This window comes from Leuciscus leuciscus (assembly GCF_965113295.1).
Source record: "Leuciscus leuciscus genome assembly, chromosome: 13".
In the NCBI taxonomy this organism is placed as follows: domain Eukaryota; kingdom Metazoa; phylum Chordata; class Actinopteri; order Cypriniformes; family Leuciscidae; genus Leuciscus; species Leuciscus leuciscus.
In genome coordinates, this window is record NC_138737.1 from 27,151,769 (window position 1) to 27,173,091 (window position 21,323).

General features: G+C 39.9%; 3 protein-coding genes and 1 long non-coding RNA gene across 4 annotated transcripts; 3 read left to right on the forward strand and 1 right to left on the reverse strand.

Moving 5' to 3' along the window:
* The first annotated feature begins 125 nt into the window (after positions 1-125).
* Positions 126-7,618, forward strand: timm17b (translocase of inner mitochondrial membrane 17 homolog B (yeast)). Its single transcript, XM_082187805.1, has 6 exons — positions 126-356; positions 1,531-1,630; positions 1,740-1,803; positions 1,956-2,084; positions 4,074-4,184; positions 5,996-7,618. The coding sequence occupies exons 1-6, from the start codon at positions 331-333 to the stop codon at positions 6,073-6,075; spliced, it is 510 nt and encodes a 169-aa protein (XP_082043931.1). The 5' UTR covers positions 126-330; the 3' UTR covers positions 6,076-7,618.
* A 3,083-nt stretch (positions 7,619-10,701) lies between these two features.
* Positions 10,702-13,779, forward strand: LOC309513255 (uncharacterized protein). The gene is made up of 2 exons (XM_082189027.1): positions 10,702-11,052; positions 11,629-13,779. Exon 2 carries the CDS (start codon positions 11,733-11,735, stop codon positions 12,393-12,395), a length of 663 nt encoding a protein of 220 aa, XP_082045153.1. The 5' UTR covers positions 10,702-11,052; positions 11,629-11,732; the 3' UTR covers positions 12,396-13,779.
* Positions 13,780-15,374: 1,595 nt separating this feature from the next.
* On the forward strand, positions 15,375-16,146 carry LOC309512820 (uncharacterized protein; the record flags this gene model as incomplete). The annotated part of the gene is made up of 2 exons (XM_082188548.1): positions 15,375-15,480; positions 15,670-16,146. The coding sequence occupies exons 1-2, from the start codon at positions 15,376-15,378 to the stop codon at positions 16,144-16,146; spliced, it is 582 nt and encodes a 193-aa protein (XP_082044674.1). The 5' UTR covers position 15,375.
* Positions 16,147-17,604: 1,458 nt separating this feature from the next.
* Positions 17,605-18,820, reverse strand: LOC309511972. Its single transcript, XR_014210840.1, has 2 exons — positions 18,189-18,820; positions 17,605-18,134 (listed from the first exon to the last, which is right to left on the reverse strand). It is a non-coding gene; the product is annotated as an uncharacterized lncRNA (long non-coding RNA).
* Positions 18,821-21,323: the final 2,503 nt, after the last annotated feature.

The window sequence follows — 21,323 nt, forward strand, 5'->3', positions numbered from 1 at the left end:
GTGAAAAAAATATAATTTTATTCTGTAATATATAACTTCTGGATAATCACTTTATGTAATTTGAGTGATTAACTCCGATAATGAGAGTGGAATATTTATTGTATATCAAAATGAAACGTATAGTCGGGTCTAGTGCGGACGGTGCGCATATATTTACAATAATTTTGTATTTTATAAATCTCGATATTTGCGTGGAAAATTGCGTACAGAGATTTCAATGCCTTTTTTGAGCGTAAGCAATGTTTACACATCAGGACCCATTTCATTGGTTCTACACTGGACCTTCTGTCACGGACAATTGCGTAACCGCTCTGACGTCAGCTGTTTATCATGGAGGAATATGCCCGTGAACCCTGGTAAAGTACATCCTGACTTCACTTCTGACGGGTCCGCACTTCAGTTATTTGAAGCAGTTTATATTCTCATTAGTTTTCGTGTCGACATTCTCTATAGCCTGCTGTAACAGTTCAGACACATTGTTGACACTTTACACCGAGTGTTTGATAAACATGCTATCATGTACGATATCATCTCAGCACTGAAGAGGCACAATGCTCGCTCTTTTCCTTCACTAAGAGCTTTAACTATTTGTTTAGTGTTGAGTTCGTTGACATAATAAAACGATTTATCCTTGTAAAGCCATATGAAATAGACATTAACTCTTTGTTTATAATAAAAATCATTATCCCTGAAAATAAATAATAGAAAATCATATGGAAATCTTTAAATGGAGCAGTTTATCGAATTATTAGGTAAATATAAAAGAAAATCTTGCATGTGTGTTTTTATGTTTTGTATCATATTTGATACATCAGGCTCTTATGGCTTATTATAGTATGTTATGTGAGAACATGCTCATAGTCAAGGAGAAAATATACACCTCAGTTACATTCAGAGGCTCAAACAGAGCATAAATATGCACATCTGGTAATGTAAATCAATGAGATCTTTATAACCATATAACAGACTACTTACCTAAATTATAAGTACTTATAAAAACCAGTTATCACTGTATATCTCTCAATAGTATGTCTTATGAAGATGATATTTAAGTGCTTATTTTTTAGTTTTTTAATTGTGGTGGGCAAAACATAAATGCAATTCAATACAATGATGTTTGAGTGCCTATTGTATCATATTTGATAGACACATTATGATTTTTGTAACACAATAATGTATAGATAATCAAGTAAACCCAAGTTGCTTCAGGCCAGGAAATGTTTATCTTGAAATATTAATAACAATATAAAAGTTATTCTTATGTTTACCTTTTTAAAAACGTTACAACAAAAAGACATGAAGGGGGGACATTTTAAAAGGGAGTAATATTAAAAGGCCTTTTACTTGCAAAAAAAAAAAAGTATTGACTATCAATTAGAGGGCAGAAGGCATGAAGAAGATTTTGTGCAACAGGGTTTTCAGAAAAGTTTTGTGTGTTGGTAATTTAGACACCTCAAAAAATTCATGCATCACATATGATACAGTAATATAATAACTTAATAACAGCTCTATTATCTAATCTTTTTTTAGTCCATGGAGGATAGTTGATGACTGTGGAGGTGCATTTACCATGGGGGCAATTGGAGGGGGGGTGTTCCAGTCAGTTAAAGGCTTTCGGAACGCACCTGTGGTATGCTTCTCTGACACCAGTAAAACAACTGAGCTCAGCAATTACTATCACTAATACACAATATATTAATAATACATTTACTACTAATAAACACCCTCTGTTTCTTTAGGGTGTACGACACAGGCTAAGAGGGAGCGCAAATGCTGTGAGAGTAAGAGCACCACAAATTGGAGGTGATGTTGCAGAATAATTTTTTGTATTGTTTCTTGGTCTGATCTTGTGTGGTATTAAACTGTTGTGTATGACTAGTTTTAGCATTTTGTACTGTATATCAGTGATTCACTAATCACTATAAATTGTGGCATGGGTTCTGTTTCTCTTGCAGGGAGTTTTGCTGTGTGGGGTGGACTCTTTTCCACCATAGACTGTGGTCTTGTGCGTTTACGGGGTAAGGAAGACCCTTGGAACTCCATCACCAGTGGAGCCATGACTGGAGCTATACTGGCTGCACGCAGTAAGACTGGCATACTGGTTGTTATTCTGTTATCAGTATTCTTCCATAGTATTAGACATTAATGCTTTGTTCACATTTACCATTGTTCAGCAAAATTTCACAGTCAAAATCCAGTCATTTCAATGGGAATCCGTGCGATTGGGAATTTCGCATCAGGCTGAAATATTTTTCCTCAGATTTTTCATTATGTGATTTCACCACGTTGACCAACAGAAAGCTGCATGCTTTGAAGTGACTTCTGTGCGAGCAGTGCTTCATACAATTGCTATGCTAGTAATGGACGATTTACCTTTTTTGCGCCACAAAATTTTGGCCTGACTGCACAATACAATAATAATATGACTGCTGGAATACACTACACGACTTTTAAAAACTAAAGAGATTTTAAAACATCAGGCGTCATATACTTGTCAAATGGTTACAAAGGAAAGCCTGGGAATCACACGCTACCAGACTTTCAAGTCATTCCATAAACAACAAATTCACACTGAAACATGACAAATGAAAACAATGGACCACTTGCACTGAGCTTCGTGACGCACTTCCGTTTGAAAATAGTTCATCTCACTTATTTCCGGTTATGTTTACTTTCAATGTACTGTGGTCATGTACATTCTAAAAAAAAATATTTATTTATTTTTTGCAATTTTTATTTGGAACATTTCATACAATATTTGGATTAAATATTTTAATCATTCTGTGTCATTTTTACAATGCTTATGCCCAAAATGCTTAATTACTATTCAAAGTAGTTGACGGTCATGCTCCTCTACGCTGTATGCGTTACTGTTAAAGATGAATTAAATAGCATAGTTTATTTAACATCGTTACAGGCACCTACCGAGCACTCATTCATTCAACTATTTTAAAAGACTGGAATAAAGCACCAACGCTTTTTCACCAACGCAAGAAATTCTTTTTATTAAGTCAAATTCATTTAAAAATGTAAACTTGAATAGGTATGAAATACCAGTAAGAGAAAAACACTGTTAATGAGAAGACAAGCATTGGACTGCTGCTGGTTAGTGGATAAATATATTTAGCCTATTTATTATTCAGAATGCACAGTTGGAAAGAAAATATTTTTAAAGGAACATTTCAGCAGGCTCAAGATAATTAATACAGAGATCATTATTCATTGATTTAAGCAATTGGCAGCCATAAAACGTAGTGATAATCTATGTGCGGTATGTGCACTGAACGGAAACTCCCGATATGTACTTAGTAGAACGCGGAAGTAGTTGTGCAAGTAGTCCATAGGGGCCAGATTTACCAACAGCTTGTGCCAGCGCAAACCCTCTTTTGGCATTAAAAAACGGATTTATGGGAGGAGAGTATTTAAATGGATCATGCAAGGTGATTTACTAGTCAATTTACTGGTATTTGCGGTATTATTTATTATCTTAAACCAGATGCTAAATTGCGCTGCTCTTGGTAGATTGCGTTGGTCATTATGGAAATGATCCAGCTACGTCTGTGTTCTTTAATTTGTGCGTCACCAGTAGATCAGCTGCAGAACTTTCCACTCCCATCAGCGATTTTTGGGAATTGCGCTCTTGCGCTAATTTGTCCTGTTTAGTAAATCTAGCCCTATGTGTTCTAAAATCGGCACAAAATATAAAATAAGTTTGATATCCTCAGACTGGATGAAATCAGAGTCTGAAGCAAAAAAATCTGTGCTTTAAAAATCAAGCACTGCACGATTTCTACACAACATCTGTCAACTCCGACTGCCCAAAGTCTGCAGGCATGGCTCTAAATTTAGGCAGCTAGTGTTGACTCGTCCATACTGCAAGTCGGGCCAAAAATCTGAGCTAAAGTTGTGTAGTGTATTCCAGTCTTTGACATTTGAGGTATAATGACCTACTGGAAATAATCTTATGATGATCTGGACTGTTCTATAATAGCATACATGTTGCATAAATCTTTAGTCTTGCAATTACCTTGCAATTTAGTCCTGAAAATGTGTTTGCAATGTTTGTATTTCAGGTGGTCCACTAGCCATGGTGGGTTCTGCAATGATGGGGGGAATTCTGCTTGCACTAATCGAGGGCTTTGGGATACTTCTTACTAGATATACAGCACAGCAGTTTCAGAATCGTGAGTTACACAATACACTCTTAAAATTAAAGGCTCCTTATTTACATTGATGGCTTCATGATGAACCTTTAACATCCATGGAATATTTCCATTGCACAAAAGGTTCTTTACAGTTGTAAAAGTTATTCAGATTATTGAAACATTCTTCTCGCTAAGAAAATAAATTGTTCTTTTAATTTGTTTTTTAAAGCCCCCCTGTGGTAAAAAAAACTAACTTTTAATGTAGTTTATATGTCTATGTGGTGTTTTTAATATGCTTTAAGACAAACCATGTGCAAATTCAAGTCAACAGCATTGCTGAGTATTTTCTCCTTAAAACTGCAGTGAACTAAAGACAGTCTCAAAATCACGGGTTGAGAATCACTGGTGTTTCTGACGTCACAAACTAACTTGAAACCAATCATGTCAACGAGTGGATCTTTGAGCTGGTGTGAGTGAGTGGAGGTGGGGCTAATTTGCATATTCATAGAGCCGCGTATACTAAATGAGGCAAGGGTGTAGAGTTACATTCAAGCTATTTTAAGGCATGAAGAGGTTTTTTTTAAGGAAAAATGAAATGCTGAAATGAGTCATCAATAAGACAGGTCTCACTTCCTGTTACATACCTACGCAACAATGTAACACATTTGCATAATGCCAGCCTATGGTCTTCTTTGGCTGGCCGTGAACAACGTCTACTTTGCACCGCCCTCAAACACTGTCCTGGAAGAGTTTGGTTTGTGTTGTCAACATGTTGAGAAGACACTGTTTTCAGCACTTTGCATGCATTTCAAAATTATGAGGACTCACGTTTGAATTGATAAGGACAAACCGACACTGTGTATCAAGTGCTGAGCAAACCTCCAGAGCTGAAATTCAGATATGGTAGGCGTTTCGTTTCCGACACACGCCACAGCGAGACTGAAAGAAGAGAGACTGAATATTTTACATGCATCCAAAAGTTTTTGGATGCATGTAAACCTTTTGTAGGAGACCTCTAAAACAAAATGAACGTTACAAATAGCAGAATGGGGGCCTTAAAAAAAAAAAAGTTAATTGGGGTTCTCGAAATGGTTCTTCTATTGTATCGCTTTTAAAAAAAGCTCCTTTTCGAACCTTTATTTTCAAAAGTGTAGGTCTGGGTGATTCAGAGAGTTGATTCAATTTAGGAATTATTTACACAACAATACAAATTTTGTCATGTTGTTCCAAATTTCCAAATTGTGATTTGTATTTTTTATTTTGGTAGACAAAGTATATCTAAAACACATTCCTTTCTTTGCAAAAAGGAAAATCATTAAGTTTTAAACCACTTAGATATTTTTATTCATGCACAAACTATTCCTTTCATACGGAAAGAAAAGAAAAAAAAATTCTTTAAAAAAATTTTTTCTTTAAGAAACATTTCTTTTAAAAAAAAGACCAGTACGAAAGTAAAGGTTTTCTTTCATACCCACGCAAGAAAATATAGATATGATATGGTGGCCGTGGATTAAGAATTCATTTCGATGACATTTTAATTCGTTGCCTTGTTTTATTCATTTGTGTAAATCATGCCAAGATTGTACTAATCCATGGCAATGTAACAATTTTACTCAAATAAAATGGGGAGAACTAAAACGAGAGAACGAATTCTGAATTCATGGCCACGATATCTTGTTTTCTTTACCTGCGTGTCAGGTGCGGTGCTACATACTTTAAAACCCTGTGATATTACATAAATCATTTGTAATAGATTATGAGATTTTTATACCTTTAGTTTTGTTCTGCACTTAGTTTTGGTGAAGCTGCTTCAGAGGTGTTCACTATCTGCATCTTCTCTTCATCAACAGCGAGTCCCTTTGTGGAGGACCCGAGTCAGCTTCCTCCGAAAGAAGGCCAAGAGACACGTGGTTATGGACAGTATCAGTAAAACCACTGTTTTGCAGTGGAGACTGTAATATTATAGACTGTGAATAAGAGAGGATCATCATAGTTTACGGTACCCTCCAGAGACAGGGGATACTCCTGAATCCTCTTTATCCTCTATAGAGTATTGCTGGGATGGTGTATTTTTGTAGGCCAATACCTGGAAACGAGTTAACATTGTAGCACTGGTTCCATCGTCCTAAAGTCAATGGTTTTGGTTAAATGCTTGAAATAAGGTCTGGGGTGTGAACAAACTCAAGATGTAAAAGCCCTTTTATTCTACGATATAAAATATATCAGTAATATCCTCTTGTGATTTCTCTTTTAAACTTTTACTTGTCTTGTAACATGCGGTTTCTAACAAGTGGCTAAATGGGACTACAGAGGTTGTCAGGGACATTAAACGTCATCAGCCGAAGAGGTAAACTTATCACTCACTAGTCCACTTCCACAGCCTTGTTGCGTTTATAATCACGCTCTTACAAACTATTATAACTCGAACTTTCAGGGAAAATGTTTTTAACCAAAGACAGAAAGAGTTGTCAGAAGCTTATGGTGATGTTGAAGTAATGCGACCGTGGTGTAGTTCTATTATACGTTTTGCTTTTGACTTCTGCCGATTGTATTTACGCTTCAAAATTCATAAAAGTTGTTCGTGGATATTATCATGATGAACCCAACGTGTAAGAATCATAAGCTTTTGTTTGTCACAGACCTTATTTTCTGCAATAATTCAATTGGAGAAATCATGTTGGGTTTTTGAGGATGATGCTAACTTCCAGGTTGTCCTAAAAAATACGTCAACCCTGCACCATTATTAGATGGCCACTCAGGGGAAAGCAGCATGTAATTTGTATTATGTTTAAATTGTAATGTACACTTGTATTTGTAAGGGAAAATTGTCACCCAAAGATTTTTGTCAAGTTCATTCAGGCTTGTTTGAACACTTCTTAAGACAAATATACTGTATGAATGTGTGCTAGAAAAAGACTCTCCGTTACAGCACTTTACATTTTGCCGGACTAACTAGACCAGTTGGAGATATTCTGGATATGTACAGTAATTAATTGCTGAGACATGAATAATGATTCCTATGAAAGTTAAGCTCCAGTGCATTTTTATATTACATTTATCTTAATCTATGACCTGCCCTGGAATGAAATACATGACCTGGACTCTTTATACACCAGAAATCTCTTTGAGTTTTTGCTTTAGATCTTCTAAAGTTGTTACAATTTTGATCTTTCAAAGACTTTGGATATCTTCCCATTAGAGTTACATAGCCTCTCCTGCATTATTTACTAATAAACTGAAATTAATTAATCTCCAATACATAACGTGCAGTCAAAAGAGACACTGCTCTACCAAATTAAATTAAAGTAATTTAATCTCGCCAGTTTGGTACTGGTATTTTTCCTACACTCTCTGTTACAATATTTGAGGAATGTTTTGTAGTTTTTTGATGGATTATTTATTTTTTGGAGCACTTTAGAGACAAGAATAAGAGAATGTATAAGTAACCTGTCTCAATAAAGAATTTAATGGTTTATGTATTGGCCTGTATTGTTTTAGAGATGCTATTATAATGGTGCTTTTTTACTGTTTTGTCAAAAATATTCTTTTTCTGCCCTAAAAGTGTTTGGATGTCTGAGATCATAATTCATAGAGAGACTCCAAACTTGGTGTAATGGTTTGACTGGAATCAATCCCATTTTCCTCTGAATCCTTAAGTCAAGCCCTGCAAGAATCTATATGTCTGATTTTGATTGGTGTTTTTTCACCATTTATAATTTTCTGAAAAAAATACTTTTTATAATTCCTGGTTCAAAACTCCTGGCACTTGGCACACACAATTATCATCCTTAATCATCTTATTGGCACACGTATCATCAAGACCCTTTAGGACAAAAAATCATTTTGATTTATCAAAGCACTGCAAAGATATGCCAATTAAGTCTTGAATCACCGATGTGGCACTATAATAAGCTAATTTTAACTTTTTCTAATAAGCAGTTAAAATTTTTTGCAAAAAAAATTGAAACTGTGCATGATAGTATTTAAAATCCTGTTTTCTCTAAATCTTTTATTAAAGCCTTAACAATTGTATTTATGTTTATGCCAGGTCTTTTCCAAACTTCAGCTTTATACCAGGCTTACAAGAATTTTAATCCTTTAATCATTTAGTGGATATGATCTTAAATATTTGTTGGCTGTGACACATTATGATTAATATACCTATATCTTGTATGCACAAAGTCCAAAAAAATCATCCTCGTTTACTCCCGGAGCATGACCGAACATTGCCACCACGTTGCAGTGGTCCTGAAACGCCTGAGAGAGTTCCACCTATTCTTCAAAGCAGAGAAGTGCTCTTTCCATCAACCCTCAGTGCAGTTCCTTGGTTGCAACCTCAGCGACCAAGGTATCCAGAAGGTGGAGGCCATCAAGAACTGACCCACACCAACTACCATCAAGGAACTCCAATGTTTCCTCGGCTTCGCCAACTTCTACAGACGTAGTTATAGCTCCATCACTAGCCCTCTCACCAGTCTGTCGAAAAACAAGCCCAGGTCTCTGTCCTGGTCACCATCTGCCACCGAAGCCTTCCACCTACTCAAAGAGACATTCAAGAACCATGACTACCATCAGATAAGATGGTTTTATTGCTGTTAAAAATGTGGTCATGTGGTCAAGGCAGAGGCCATAGGAAAGACAGAAACAGACCTTAAAACAGACTTTGCTGCATTAATTTATAGACAAACTGATCTATAAATGAACATGCATCCCAGAACATTGTGTGAATGATTTACTGTCTTGAGTAGTGTCTTTTAATTCTACATTATTATTTTTTTGATACTGTGTATTTTATGATCGAACCAACGGTCAATGTAACCTCACCCTATACCATGTTTGGTCTCTATAAATTGGTACTTTGAAGATCGAAATGACCGTGTATATGATATGTCGATAGCTGCGCAACATATTAGTATTACAAAAATCTTTCATAGTTTCTTCATCAGCAACCAATCCAGCTGCACATGCAAATGAGCACGCTTGAAACTAAGATCCAAAGATTTTCCCGCTTGGAAATTCCACCCTTCTCATTGGTCAAGCAAACCCGGAGAGGTGGGACTTTATTAGGCTTTATTAGAGACAAATTCACAGTGACCCTCTCTCTTCATCTTCTGGTTTCTTCTACTGCTTCTTCGTGTTGATATGTGGCTTCTCTGGCCCAGGGCCGGCAGGCCACAATGGAGGAATGGAACCATCAAAATCCTTCTTCAGGAACTTCAGGAAATGCTTTCACTGTAAAGGCCATTCAAGTATACATTTAATGAGGTGCTCTGAAAATAATAAGATGATGGTTCTTTTCATAGTTAGATGAATCTTTTCCATAGCTTTCATTCCCTGTTTATTGTTTCATCCTGTCACTTTCTATTTTACCCATGTATGTGTGATTGTGTGAATGTGTATGTTTAGATTAGTTATGTTTGTGATTAAGTTAATAAAACTTGTGCACAATACGTATTTGGTTCTGATTCTCTGCTTGCAACAAAGTTTATTTCACGATTTAGATTTTGACTACAGGCTCTCAGTAGTACTATACAGTAAGAAAGACATTTCCCTCCCCGGAAATTAACATTTCTTAGAATTAATAAACAATAACACTGAGTGTTCACGGGTCGAACAGGTTGATTGATTGTAATATTAATTTTACTATATTAAATTAATTCTATTAACTGATCCAAATATAATTAATTAATTATTACAAGTTATGATTGATTATTAATATTTATTTTGAGCTAATTTGCGACACTGCTAAAAGATTGCTCCTGGTGGCCCTTTATGGCTAGAGACGTGAGATGGTTCGTACAAGGATTTGAGGACTGCACCATTTCAAAGAGTCCCCACCACTTACCAACTGGCAAACTCCATCTGCTGCCCGTTCCCAACCGACCATGGTCACACCTAGGAGTGGACTTCATGCTGGACCTCCCGCCTTCAGATGGTAACATGCATCTTGCAATCATTGACCGATTCTTCTCCCCCTCAAAGGACTCCCCACAGCGATGGAAACAGCAGAACTCCTCTTCAATCATACCTTCAGATATTACGGATATTATTTATTTTCTTTTGGGAGTATTTCTGAGGAGGGTTGTATTTTATATATATTTTTGTATCGTATTTTGCATTGTTTCTATTGCAGGTTGGAAGAGGACGTTCATGGCTCACATGGGTGAAAGAGGAGGTGAGTGCTCTAGTTTTTCATTTGTTTAACAACGTTATAGTATGATGATGGACTAAATTTGTATAGATGATGGACTAAATTAATGTGCAGAAACTTGTGCGAGGTTACCCATTTGATCCTCCAATTTTTCCAGCTAAGTGATCACATATTTGATTCCTTGCATGTGAAATAAACCTTTGAATTTGAGTAACTATAGTAATAATTTGTAATTGACCACTGACATTGATCATTGATTATTATAATAATATTTTTTTGGTTTTTGGTTTTTGAAGGAATGACTGATTTGGGGAAGAAAAGGAAGGCCCGAATTGTAAAGAAGATTTGGGTGGAAAACCAAAAAGTGGACCTTAATCTTAGCGTGTACGGTGTCCTCCCAATTTTGAACGAATATGTGATGGTCTTTCAAGTGAGTATTTTTCTCTGTGTACAACTGCAACTTAACATAGAAGTAAGATGATTCTGATCTCTATTGAAAAACAGCAGCAATTTCAGTCAGTTCTAAAAATGCGATTTTTATGTTCATTGAAGGGAAGTAAAACCTTGGTTCGCAAGCTTCATGACAAGCAACTTGAAGTGTTCATCAACTTTCTTGCCTGCTTCATCAAGCCAGAGCATCTGAAGATGTCGCCAAACAAATTGCTAGAATTGGACTTGGCCAATAACACACTTCACTCACAGTTTTACGTTGGGAAAGTCGCAGAAGACCTGACTGCAGCCCATCCAAAGCATCCGGTTAGTATTTTAAATAAAGTTTACTACTTCTTTTAATTTTCTTTCCATTTTATCATTAGCGGTTCAGAACAGCAGTATCCCTTAGGTCATGCTGCCACCACTGGTTAAAAAAATGCAACAGCGTAATCATGAAAATACAGCATTTGGGACATGTATTGTAATTACTATTTCCATTTGATTGACTGATTTGTTATATGTAGATTGGTAAGAGTGTTTAACATCTTGTACATTTAAAATGTACAATAGTAAAAATTTGGAAATTTTTCTATTCTGATTTTACAGTCCTGCATGATGCCACATTAAATGTTACATAAACAGTGAAGTATATGATCAAACATTATCTGATTTTATGATGGTTAGTAGGGATGGGCCTGATTAATCGACGATCGATAATTGATCATTAAGAAATTCGTCGATCACGTTAATTTGTATTTTTTATTATTATTTTGGAACAAACGAGGGTCTCTGTTTAAGAATGCTGATTATTTCTCATTATTGAGAAACTTGCCATTGTGCTGCAGCCATGAAACCAGAGTGTGAATTCAGGATAAATATAATTTTTTTTGTATGTTGCAGATAATCATGGATTTTGTTGGGAAGGTGACTAAGGCATACACAGCTTGTGGCAAGTATATGCAACAAAAAAAACGACCCTACAGGCCTTGTCTTCCATTGATCCTATGGTGAGGGGCCATTCCCAGGCTGTTACTCAGCTGAAGGAGTTGGCTGGGTTCATGAAACATGTAGTGCCCCTAGAGAGTGACATCACCCAGGAAATCATAAGGTACAATGTGGACCCCAACCTGGCCAAGTACGAAGATGACATTGTGAAGTGGTGGGCCCATGTCATGAGTTTGGGGAAGTATCCAGCTCTTAGCCAGGTTATCAGAGGTGCCCTCTCCATCTTCCATGGGCCACTGGAAGAGTCCTCCTTTAGCCTCATGGGAGATGTGATTGATGCTAAAAGAGCTAACATGAAGATCTCCACATTTGATGCGGTGCAGACGGTGAAATATGTGCTGAGGTCTAGGGGCAAGACTGGCATTAGCATGTTCAGAAGAGATGACATCAACATGGGGCCAGTTGATAAAACTCTCTGCCAAAACATTAGGAATGCAGGGAGAAGGGACAAGACCGACAGAGAGAAGAGGATGGAGGCAAAGCAGAAGAGGCAGGCAGAGTATGGCTGCAGTGCTACTTCTGAATGTGCCGAGAAGGCCAAGACCACTGCTCTGGTCAAAGAGAGGCAGACACGTCTCAAACATGTTAAGAAAATTAATGCAGCCAGACGGAAAGCCCTGGATACGTTGCAGGAGGTGGCCAGGAAGAAGAGGAAGGAGTAAAGCAAGAATAAGTGCTAGATTGTTCAGTAAGAGTTTGATTTAGAATAAAAATGAAATTGAGTATTCCAAATTAGTGTCGGTGTGTTTTGATTTTCAGAATTTCATTTTACTTTATGTGCCTATAGGGGTGGGCCGAGGATGGCAGGGGTTGGTGGCAATGTATGTATCTGGATATTTTGCCGCGGGGCGAGGGCTTCGATTACCTCTCTCTTTTTTGACCATACATGTGTTTGCATCCCTGATTATTAAAACATAACTAACTATGTGATGTCTGAAATATTCCAGACTCAGGGCGCTCCAGATCCAGGAGAGCTGCTTCCACTCAGACGGCTGGTTTGGAGGTTTGTAGTCTCAGTTCTGATGATTTAGCTCCTCTGTCTTATGAGTTTTCTGTCTCTGTGTTCACAGGTCAGGCTTACAGGAAGATGAAGAGGCAGAGCGGCAGCCAGCAGAGCCTAGATGATGGATGTCCGTCCAGGCGGTCGTGTGGAGAGTTGAGCCTCTGCAGCAGAGGGAGGTCCGACAGCCTCCAAGAGATGATGTGCCCTCAGCTGCCAGGTCAAGTTCCTGTGGAGCCAACAGTGACCTCGACTGGCCCAACACCTCAGGGTGCCGTGGAGGCTCCTCCTGCGAAAAAGAACTCAACAGGTGAGATTGAAATGAGGCTGGGGGGTGTAAAGTGTACGGATACAGATTTTATGCATAAGACTGCTTCAAGCTTTTAACAGGTTATGGTCTAGTCATATTTACCATTGCTCAGCAAAATCTAGCTGAAATTTTCTTTCCGAAATTATTTCCAAAATATTTTAGTTGGACGTTTGTCTAACATATTTTTCAGAACATTCAAAAGTAACAGTGTCATAATGTTTACAAAATTATAAAACAGAATGTTCCCTTTACATTTGTATAACCGAGAAAAAAACATGTTTAAAACATTGAAAAAAACTGGATGTCAATGCTTAATATTGTGAAATAAGACTTTGGAACATTTATGCAGGCATTAAGCAGAAGCAGGGCCGTCGTATAACATATTTGCATTACTTGGATTTGTAACATTACAGATAATAATTGAACAGTAAAATATAAGTGTCATTATGTCATTGTTTAATTTGAGGTCAGAGATGTTTCTAATAGATGTCTTTTCAATTGTTTGATTTCAGAAAAACCTACAGAATGTAGGAAGAGGAAAGGAATTTGTTCTTTCCTCATGAGTGTGTGGAAGGCTATGAAACAACATTTCGGCTGCGGTTGTCACAGTAGTGCTGTGAATGTTGTGGAGTCTTTCGTCCCTTCAGCAGATCTGGACCCAGAACCTGATCCAGTTCCCTCAGCCGTCAAGTTGCTGTCCTTGGTGGAGTTCTTCAGCCCGTGACGTGACCCGAAGCCCAAAATCCAACCTCAACTCAACAGGGAACTCTAGCCGCAACACCAGAGAGCTCAAATCATGAACAATTTGGGACCCTAACGTTAAGCCAAAGGGTCTCTTAGGTGATCATTTGAAAATAAATTCATCATCTTTTACTGGACTCTAATTTAGATGTTCTTTGTTTATCTGAGACATGGCTTCATGTATACTCCCCGTCAGCAGCATTAGAAGTGCCTGCTTTTAAACTGTATAAGAAAGATAGAGTTGGCTCTAAGGGGGATCATAGATGATAGGGATCTAACTCCACCGAGTTATGATCTATGTGAAAACTGGTATCCAGTGTAATGAAATCGCTTGGTCAAATTGTATGGATTTGGAATGTATTGGCCTGAATCTTATTCTATCACCACAAATGTCCTTTGTATTAATTGTAATTTATAGTCCTCCCTCTTCAAATAGTAGTTTTTATGAAAATTTGAAACAATTACTAAAACAGTGTGATTGATTAATGAAATATGATTCTCATGGCATCCCAAAACATAAACTAGATGACTTCAGAAGTGCGGTTCATCATATTAAATGGGGTGATGTATTGATAAGAAAAGATCAGGAGGAAGACAGACTAATATTCTCCAAAGTATTAGAGCACACTATTAAAGATTTTAGTCGCAAATTTAGTCATAAAAATAAAAAACATACTGTCCCCTGGATAAATTCAGATATTTTAAAACTGATGAAAGAATGGGATCTTGCTTTAAAAACTAACAAATCAAAGTTAAGTCATGATAGCCAACATTTTGTTATGTTAAGGAACAAGGTAGTAATGGCACTCAGAAAAGCTAAGGCATAGGGATAATTTAACAGGCAAGAGTTAATTCCAAAATAACCTGGAACCAGTTGAATAAATTAAAAGGAGATTAGGACATCACTTGAATTGATAGGAAATGGGAAGCTGACTAATAATCCAGCTGAAGTAGCCGAATGTTACAATGACAGCTGAAGCAGATGCAGAAGCAGGATCCAATTGCAGCAGGTTTTATTAAACAAACTCAAAAGATAATAAACTCAGAGAGAGATACAGGAACAGCCAACATACAACATTAAGAACTCACAAAGACTGAAACAAGACACAGGGCTTAAATACACAGACAGACAAGCTAAACAAGATAACAAGGGGGCGTGGCTAATGGAAAACACCTGGGAAGACTAATCAACATAACGGGGAACTGCTAAACATAGAATGAGACAGGGGAACACAGACATTAATCGTGACATAGCCCCCCCTCTATGGGCGGCTCCCGACGCCCATCAAAACAAAACAATAGTTCAGGAGGGTGGTGGAGCGGAGGCGGACCCGGGGGTGGGATGGAGGGCCAGGCCCGTGGAGTGGAAGAGGACCTGGAGACTGCGGCAAGACGGGAGGCCAAGGCGGATCAGGCTGTGCAGGCGACCAGAGCGGATCAGGCTGTGCAGGCGACCAGAGCGGATCAGGCTGTGCAGGCGACCAGAGCGGATCAGGCTGTGCAGGCGACCAGAGCGGATCAGGCTGTGCAGGCGACCAGGGCGGATCAGGCAGTGCAGGCGACCAGGGCGGAGCAGGCAGTGCAGGCGAAGATGACCATTCAGGCGGCCAGGGCGGAGACGACGGAGACGACAGGCCATCTGGCGGCCAGGGCGGAGACGACCCTTCAGGCGGCCATGGTGAAGCAGGCTGAGGAGGTGGCCATGGTGAAGCAGGCTGAGGAGGTGGCCATGGTGAAGCAGGCTGAGGAGGTGGCCATGGTGAAGCAGGCTGAGGAGGTGGCCATGGTGAAGCAGGCTGAGGAGGTGGCCATGGTGAAGCAGGCTGAGGAGGTGGCCATGGTGAAGCAGGCTGAGGAGGTGGCCATGGTGAAGCAGGCTGAGGAGGTGGCCATGGTGAAGCAGGCTGAGCTGGTGACCACGGCGGAGAGGACCCTTCGGGTGGCCAAGGCGGAGAAGACCCTTCGGGTGTCCATGGCGGTGAGGGCCCTTCGGGTGGCCACGACGGAGAGGACCCTTCGGGTGGCCACGGCGGAGAGGACCCTTCGGGTGGCCAAGGCGGAGAAGACCTGTCGGGTGACCACGGCGGAGAAGACCCTTCGGGCGGCCAAGGCGGGTCAGGGCTGGACGAGGCCAGCGACGAGGGCAGGTCAGGACTGGACAGGACCAGTGATGAAGAGGGCTTTGAGCTGGGCAGGACCAGCGATGAAGAGGGATTTGAGCTGGGCAGGACCAGCGGCGAAGAGGGCTCTGAGCTGGGCAGGACCAGCGGCGAAGAGGGCTCTGAGCTGGGCAGGACCATCACAGACTCTGGCTCGGCGTCGACAGCCATCTTGTCCAGAGACACTGGCTCGGCGGGCGTGATGTGAAGCTCTGGCTCGGCAGGACTGACGTGAAGCTCTGGCTCGGCAGGACTGACGTGAAGCTCTGGCTCGGCAGGACTGACGTGAAGCTCTGGCTCGGCAGGACTGACGTGAAGCTCTGGCTCGGCAGGACTGACGTGAAGCTCTGGCTCGGCAGGACTGACGTGAAGCTCTGGCTCGGCAGGACTGACGTGAAGCTCTGGCTCGGCAGGACTGACGTGAAGCTCTGGCTCGGCAGGACTGACGTGAAGCTCTGGCTCGGCAGGACTGATGTGAAGTGCAGGCTCGACTGGGCAAATGACTGGTTCGGTGGTTTTGGTGGAACGTGGAGCAGACCTGCGAGCTCCCCGGACGGCTATCCAAGCGGGGTCAAACACTTTAGACACCAGATCAGCACTGTTTGAAATAAGTTTGCGTGCTCTGGGCCATGTGATCTCAGCCTCTGGTCCGAAACGGATACGGTGCTCAGCAGGGAGTGGTAATGTGGGTTTGCCTGGGCTGACAGTGTGAGCAGGTTTGGCTGGGCTGGGTGAATGTAGAGCATACTTGGGAGTAAAACTCTCCCAGCAGATGGCAACTGCTTCTCTCCAGTCCAGCCCCAAGAGATCGGGGAGTGGTCGAGGATCGACGCATCCGGCTCCGATTATATAACCTGTTTTTAAAGTTTCATCACTCAGATCACAGTTTGTAGCTAGCTCACAAAATTTCTCAGTAAACTCAAACAGATCGTGGCTTTCCTTCACTATCGCCGTGAGCCGATCCCAAAACATCTTGAAGGATGCGTACTGCTGGATCCATAAATGGTGAGTTCTTCTGTTACAATGACAGCTGAAGCAGATGCAGAAGCAGGATCCAATTGCAGCAGGTTTTATTAAACAAACTCAAAAGATAATAAACTCAGAGAGTGATACAGGAACAGCCAACATACAACATTAAGAACTCACAAAGACTGAAACAAGACACAGGGCTTAAATACACAGACAGACAAGCTAAACAAGATAACAAGGGGGCGTGGCTAATGGAAAACACCTGGGAAGACTAATCAACATAACGGGGAACTGCTAAACATAGAATGAGACAGGGGAACACAGACATTAATCGTGACACCGAAGCACTTAATCGTTATTTTATTGATTCTGTAGTCACAACTTCACAAAAACAATGTTTTTTCCCCTTAGTACACGTATCTCTAGCTAATACAGTGGAACAAGCCTTTATTTTAAAGGCAGTCACTGAATTAGACATTTTAAGAACAATTACATCTCTTAAACCACCCAGAGCAAAAGCATATATTTTGTATGGATATAGTAATGCTTAAAAAGCTCAGTGAGTCACTATTATTAGTCTATCACTATAATCCTGTCACCAAAATTGTCAACCTTTTAATTTCTCAGGGGACGTTCCCATGTGCTTGGAAGTCATCTCCTGTAGTGCCTATATCTAAAAGTGGAGGTGGAAGTGACCTACACTCACCTAAAGGATTATTAGGAACACCTGTTCAATTTCTCATTAATGCAATTATCTAATCAACCAATCACATGGCAGTTGCTTCAATGCATTTAGGGGTGTGGTCCTGGTCAAGACAATCTCCTGAACTCCAAACTGAATGTCAGAATGGGAAAGAAAGGTGATTTAAGCAATTTTGAGCGTGGCATGGTTGTTGGTGCCAGACGGGCCGGTCTGAGTATTTCACAATCTGCTCAGTTACTGGGATTTTCACGCACAACCATTTCTAGGGTTTACAAAGAATGGTGTGAAAAGGGAAATCCAGTATGCGGCAGTCCTGTGGGCGAAAATGCCTTGTTGATGCTAGAGGTCAGAGGAGAATGGGCCGACTGATTCAAGCTGATAGAAGAGCAACTTTGACTGAAAAAACCACTCGTTACAACCGAGGTATGCAGCAAAGCATTTGTGAAGCCACAACACGCACAACCTTGAGGCGGATGGGCTACAACAGCAGAAGACCCCACCGGGTACCACTCATCTCCACTACAAATAGGAAAAAGAGGCTACAATTTGCACGAGCTCACCAAAATCGGACACTTGAAGACTGGAAAAATGTTGCCTGGTCTTATGAGTTTCGATTTCTGTTGAGACATTCAGATGGTAGAGTCAGAATTTGGCGTAAACAGAATGAGAACATGGATCCATCATGCCTTGTTACCACTGTGCAGGCTGGTGGTGGTGGTGTAATGGTGTGGGGGATGTTTTCTTGGCACACTTTAGGCCCCTTAGTGCCAATTGGGCATCGTTTAAATGCCACGGCCTACCTGAGCATTGTTTCTGACCATGTCCATCCCTTTATGACCACCATGTACCCATCCTCTGATGGCTACTTCCAGCAGGATAATGCACCATGTCACAAAGCTTGAATCATTTCAAATTGGTTTCTTGAACATGACAATGAGTTCACTGTACTAAAATGGCCCCCACAGTCACCAGATCTACACCCAATAGAGCATCTTTGGGATGTGGTGGAATGGGAGCTTCGTGCCCTGGATGTGCATCCCACAAATCTCCATCAACTGCAAGATGCTATCCTATCAATATGGGCCAACATTTCTAAAGAATGCTTTCAGCACCTTGTTGAATCAATGCCACGTAGAATTAAGGCAGTTCTGAAGGCGAAAGGGGGTCAAACACAGAATTAGTATGGTGTTCCTAATAATCCTTTAGGTGAGTGTATTATAGACCTATTAGTATTTTACCTGTAGTCTCAAAGGTTGCTGAGAAATGGCTGGCTGTGCAAATCAATGATTATCTGAATACTAGTTCATTTGCTATGCATCCAGTGCAGTTTGGCTTCAGAGCAAACTGTTCAACTGAGATGACAAATTGTTATTTCACTGAAAATGTTCAGTCTCTCTTAGACAAAGGTGGGGTTGTCGCGGCACTGTTTCTTGACCTCACGAAAGCTTTTGACACTGTAACCACAGAATTCTTATGTCTAAATTATTAGGTTTTACTTTTTCTGCATAGACTTTGAGGTGGATAAAATTATATTTGTCCGGTCACACGCAGTATGTCCGAGTTCAGAATTATAAATCAGCCCCCTTAACACAGGTGTTCCCCAAGGATCTATTATGGGTCCCTTGCTTACGTTGTATACTGTATCAATGATCTTCTATCCATTTGTCCCGACACTAACATCCAAATGTATGCGGATGACACCGTTATTATGCACGTGAGCAGTGTGTCACAAGTCGGAAATGAACCGACAAAATCCCTGGTTAATGTCACAGCTTGGCTAGAACAATGCTGTTTACAGTTAAATATCTCTAAAACAGTGTGCATGTTTTTTTTCACCAAAACAAATAGCTCAAGTGTAGTACCAGATGTGGTTGAATCAGGGGAAAGGCAACTAGTTGTATCTGAATATCTGAAGTACCTTGGAGTTGTAATTGATTCCAGACTTTCATTTAAGGCTCAAGTTAAAAAAAGTATATAACAAGGCCAAATTTAGTCGGATTCATAGTTGATTCAGTTCAGTAAATGTGTAAAGTTCATCAATTATGTAATGAGTTCCATTCAGCTGTGAAGCAGCTCTGCAGAAAACAGTGCAGTCATCATTCAGCTCAATAAAAATCTTGACAAACTTTATAAGTGGATCTTAGTTGGATTATAAAAGTGTGACATGATCCCTTTAAATAAATTATTTCAAAGAATAGAAAAATTAGGTTCATGACAGCCCTCTCCATGGTTGTAAACATTTTTTTTTTTAAATAAATATATATATACACATGTATTATTAGAAAGATTCAGGTCTCAAGTCTTGAAAATTTAAGGAATAGTTACCCAAAAACATTCTATCACTTAAATAAAATCTATCATCTATCACAAATCTGTATTGCCAGCAACCAAATCACCCTGTAGCCCAAGACTGGTTGCCCACTGAATCTAAGCAGGGTTGAGCCTGGCCAGTACCTGGATGGGAGATCTCCTGGGAAAAACTAGGTTGCTGCTGCTTGGTGTTAGTGAGGCCAGCAGGGGGCGCTCACCCTGTGGTCTGTGTGGGTCTTAACACCCAGTATAGTGATGGGGACACTATACTGTAACAAGCACCATCCTTCGGGTGAGACGTTCGGATCCTTAAGGCGCTATAAAAAATAAACATATTATTATTATTATTATCCTGACTCTAGTTAAAAATCCCAGGATGTCCTGTGGAAAAAGAGTAGGGGTGTAACCCCTAAAATTTGCCCATTGGTCCATCATTCATGACCTCCTAATTGTCCCCATATATATGTACAGCGCTGGTCAGAATTATTTGCCCCCTTGGTAAATATGATCAAAGATGGCTATAAAAAATAAATCTGCATTGTTTACCCTTTTGATATTACTTTTTTTTTTTTATTGAAGTAAAAGAACTGAAAGTGGGGGGAAATCACATTATGAAATATATGTTTTTCTCCAAAACACATCGGGAACAATTATTTGCCCCCTTTTATTAAATACTTTTTCCAACCTCCTTTTTCCAAGATAACAGCTCTGAGTCTTCTCCTTTAATGCAAGATGAGTTTGGAGAACACCTGACAAGAGATCAGAGACCATTCCTCCATACAGAATCTCTCCAGATCCTTCAGATTCCCAGATCCATGCTGGCGCTACTTCTCTTCAGTTCAGCCCTCTCATTTTCTATAGGGTTCAGGTCCATTTTTGTTTTGATTTTGATGTTTGTTTTTGGATTACTGTCCTGTTGGAAGATCCAAACATGGCCCGTTATAAGATTTCTAGCAGAGGTTGTCAGGTTTTGATTTTTTATCTGTTGGTATTTGATCGAATCCATGATGCCATGTATCTGAACAAGGTGTCCAGGACCTGCAGCAGAAAATTAGGCCCACAGCATTAAAGATACAGCAGAGTATTTCATTTTACACATGGGGTACTTTTTTATCCCTGTGTGCACCAAATCCATGGTGTTGGCTGTCAAAAAGCTCTTTTTTTTTTTATATATTTTTTTTTATCTGTCATCTGGTTAGGGGGTTTGCTGGACTATTTATTAAATATAATGGATAATTGTGTCTGATTGGTACAGCCGCCACAGCTTGATGCTGGTTGATTCACTGCCATTATATGGACAAGTAGGACTTGTTTTCTCTTTTTGTCTCACACACAACATTAGCCTTTCAGAAGCGCGCGTTCCTGGCTTTATGAGCGAACAATTTTACGTTTTGAAAT

Excerpts from the sequence above, each read along its gene's own strand:
- timm17b (XM_082187805.1), top strand. The coding sequence starts at position 331 with ATGGAGGAATATGCCCGTGAACCCTG. Across the intron at positions 1,804-1,955 it reads AAGAGCACCACAAATTGGAG|GGAGTTTTGCTGTGTGGGGT; the intron begins GTGATGTTGCAG and ends TTTCTCTTGCAG. Across the intron at positions 2,085-4,073 it reads AGCTATACTGGCTGCACGCA|GTGGTCCACTAGCCATGGTG; the intron begins GTAAGACTGGCA and ends TTTGTATTTCAG.
- LOC309513255 (XM_082189027.1), top strand. The coding sequence starts at position 11,733 with ATGGTGAGGGGCCATTCCCAGGCTGTTACTCAGCTGAAGGAGTTGGCT.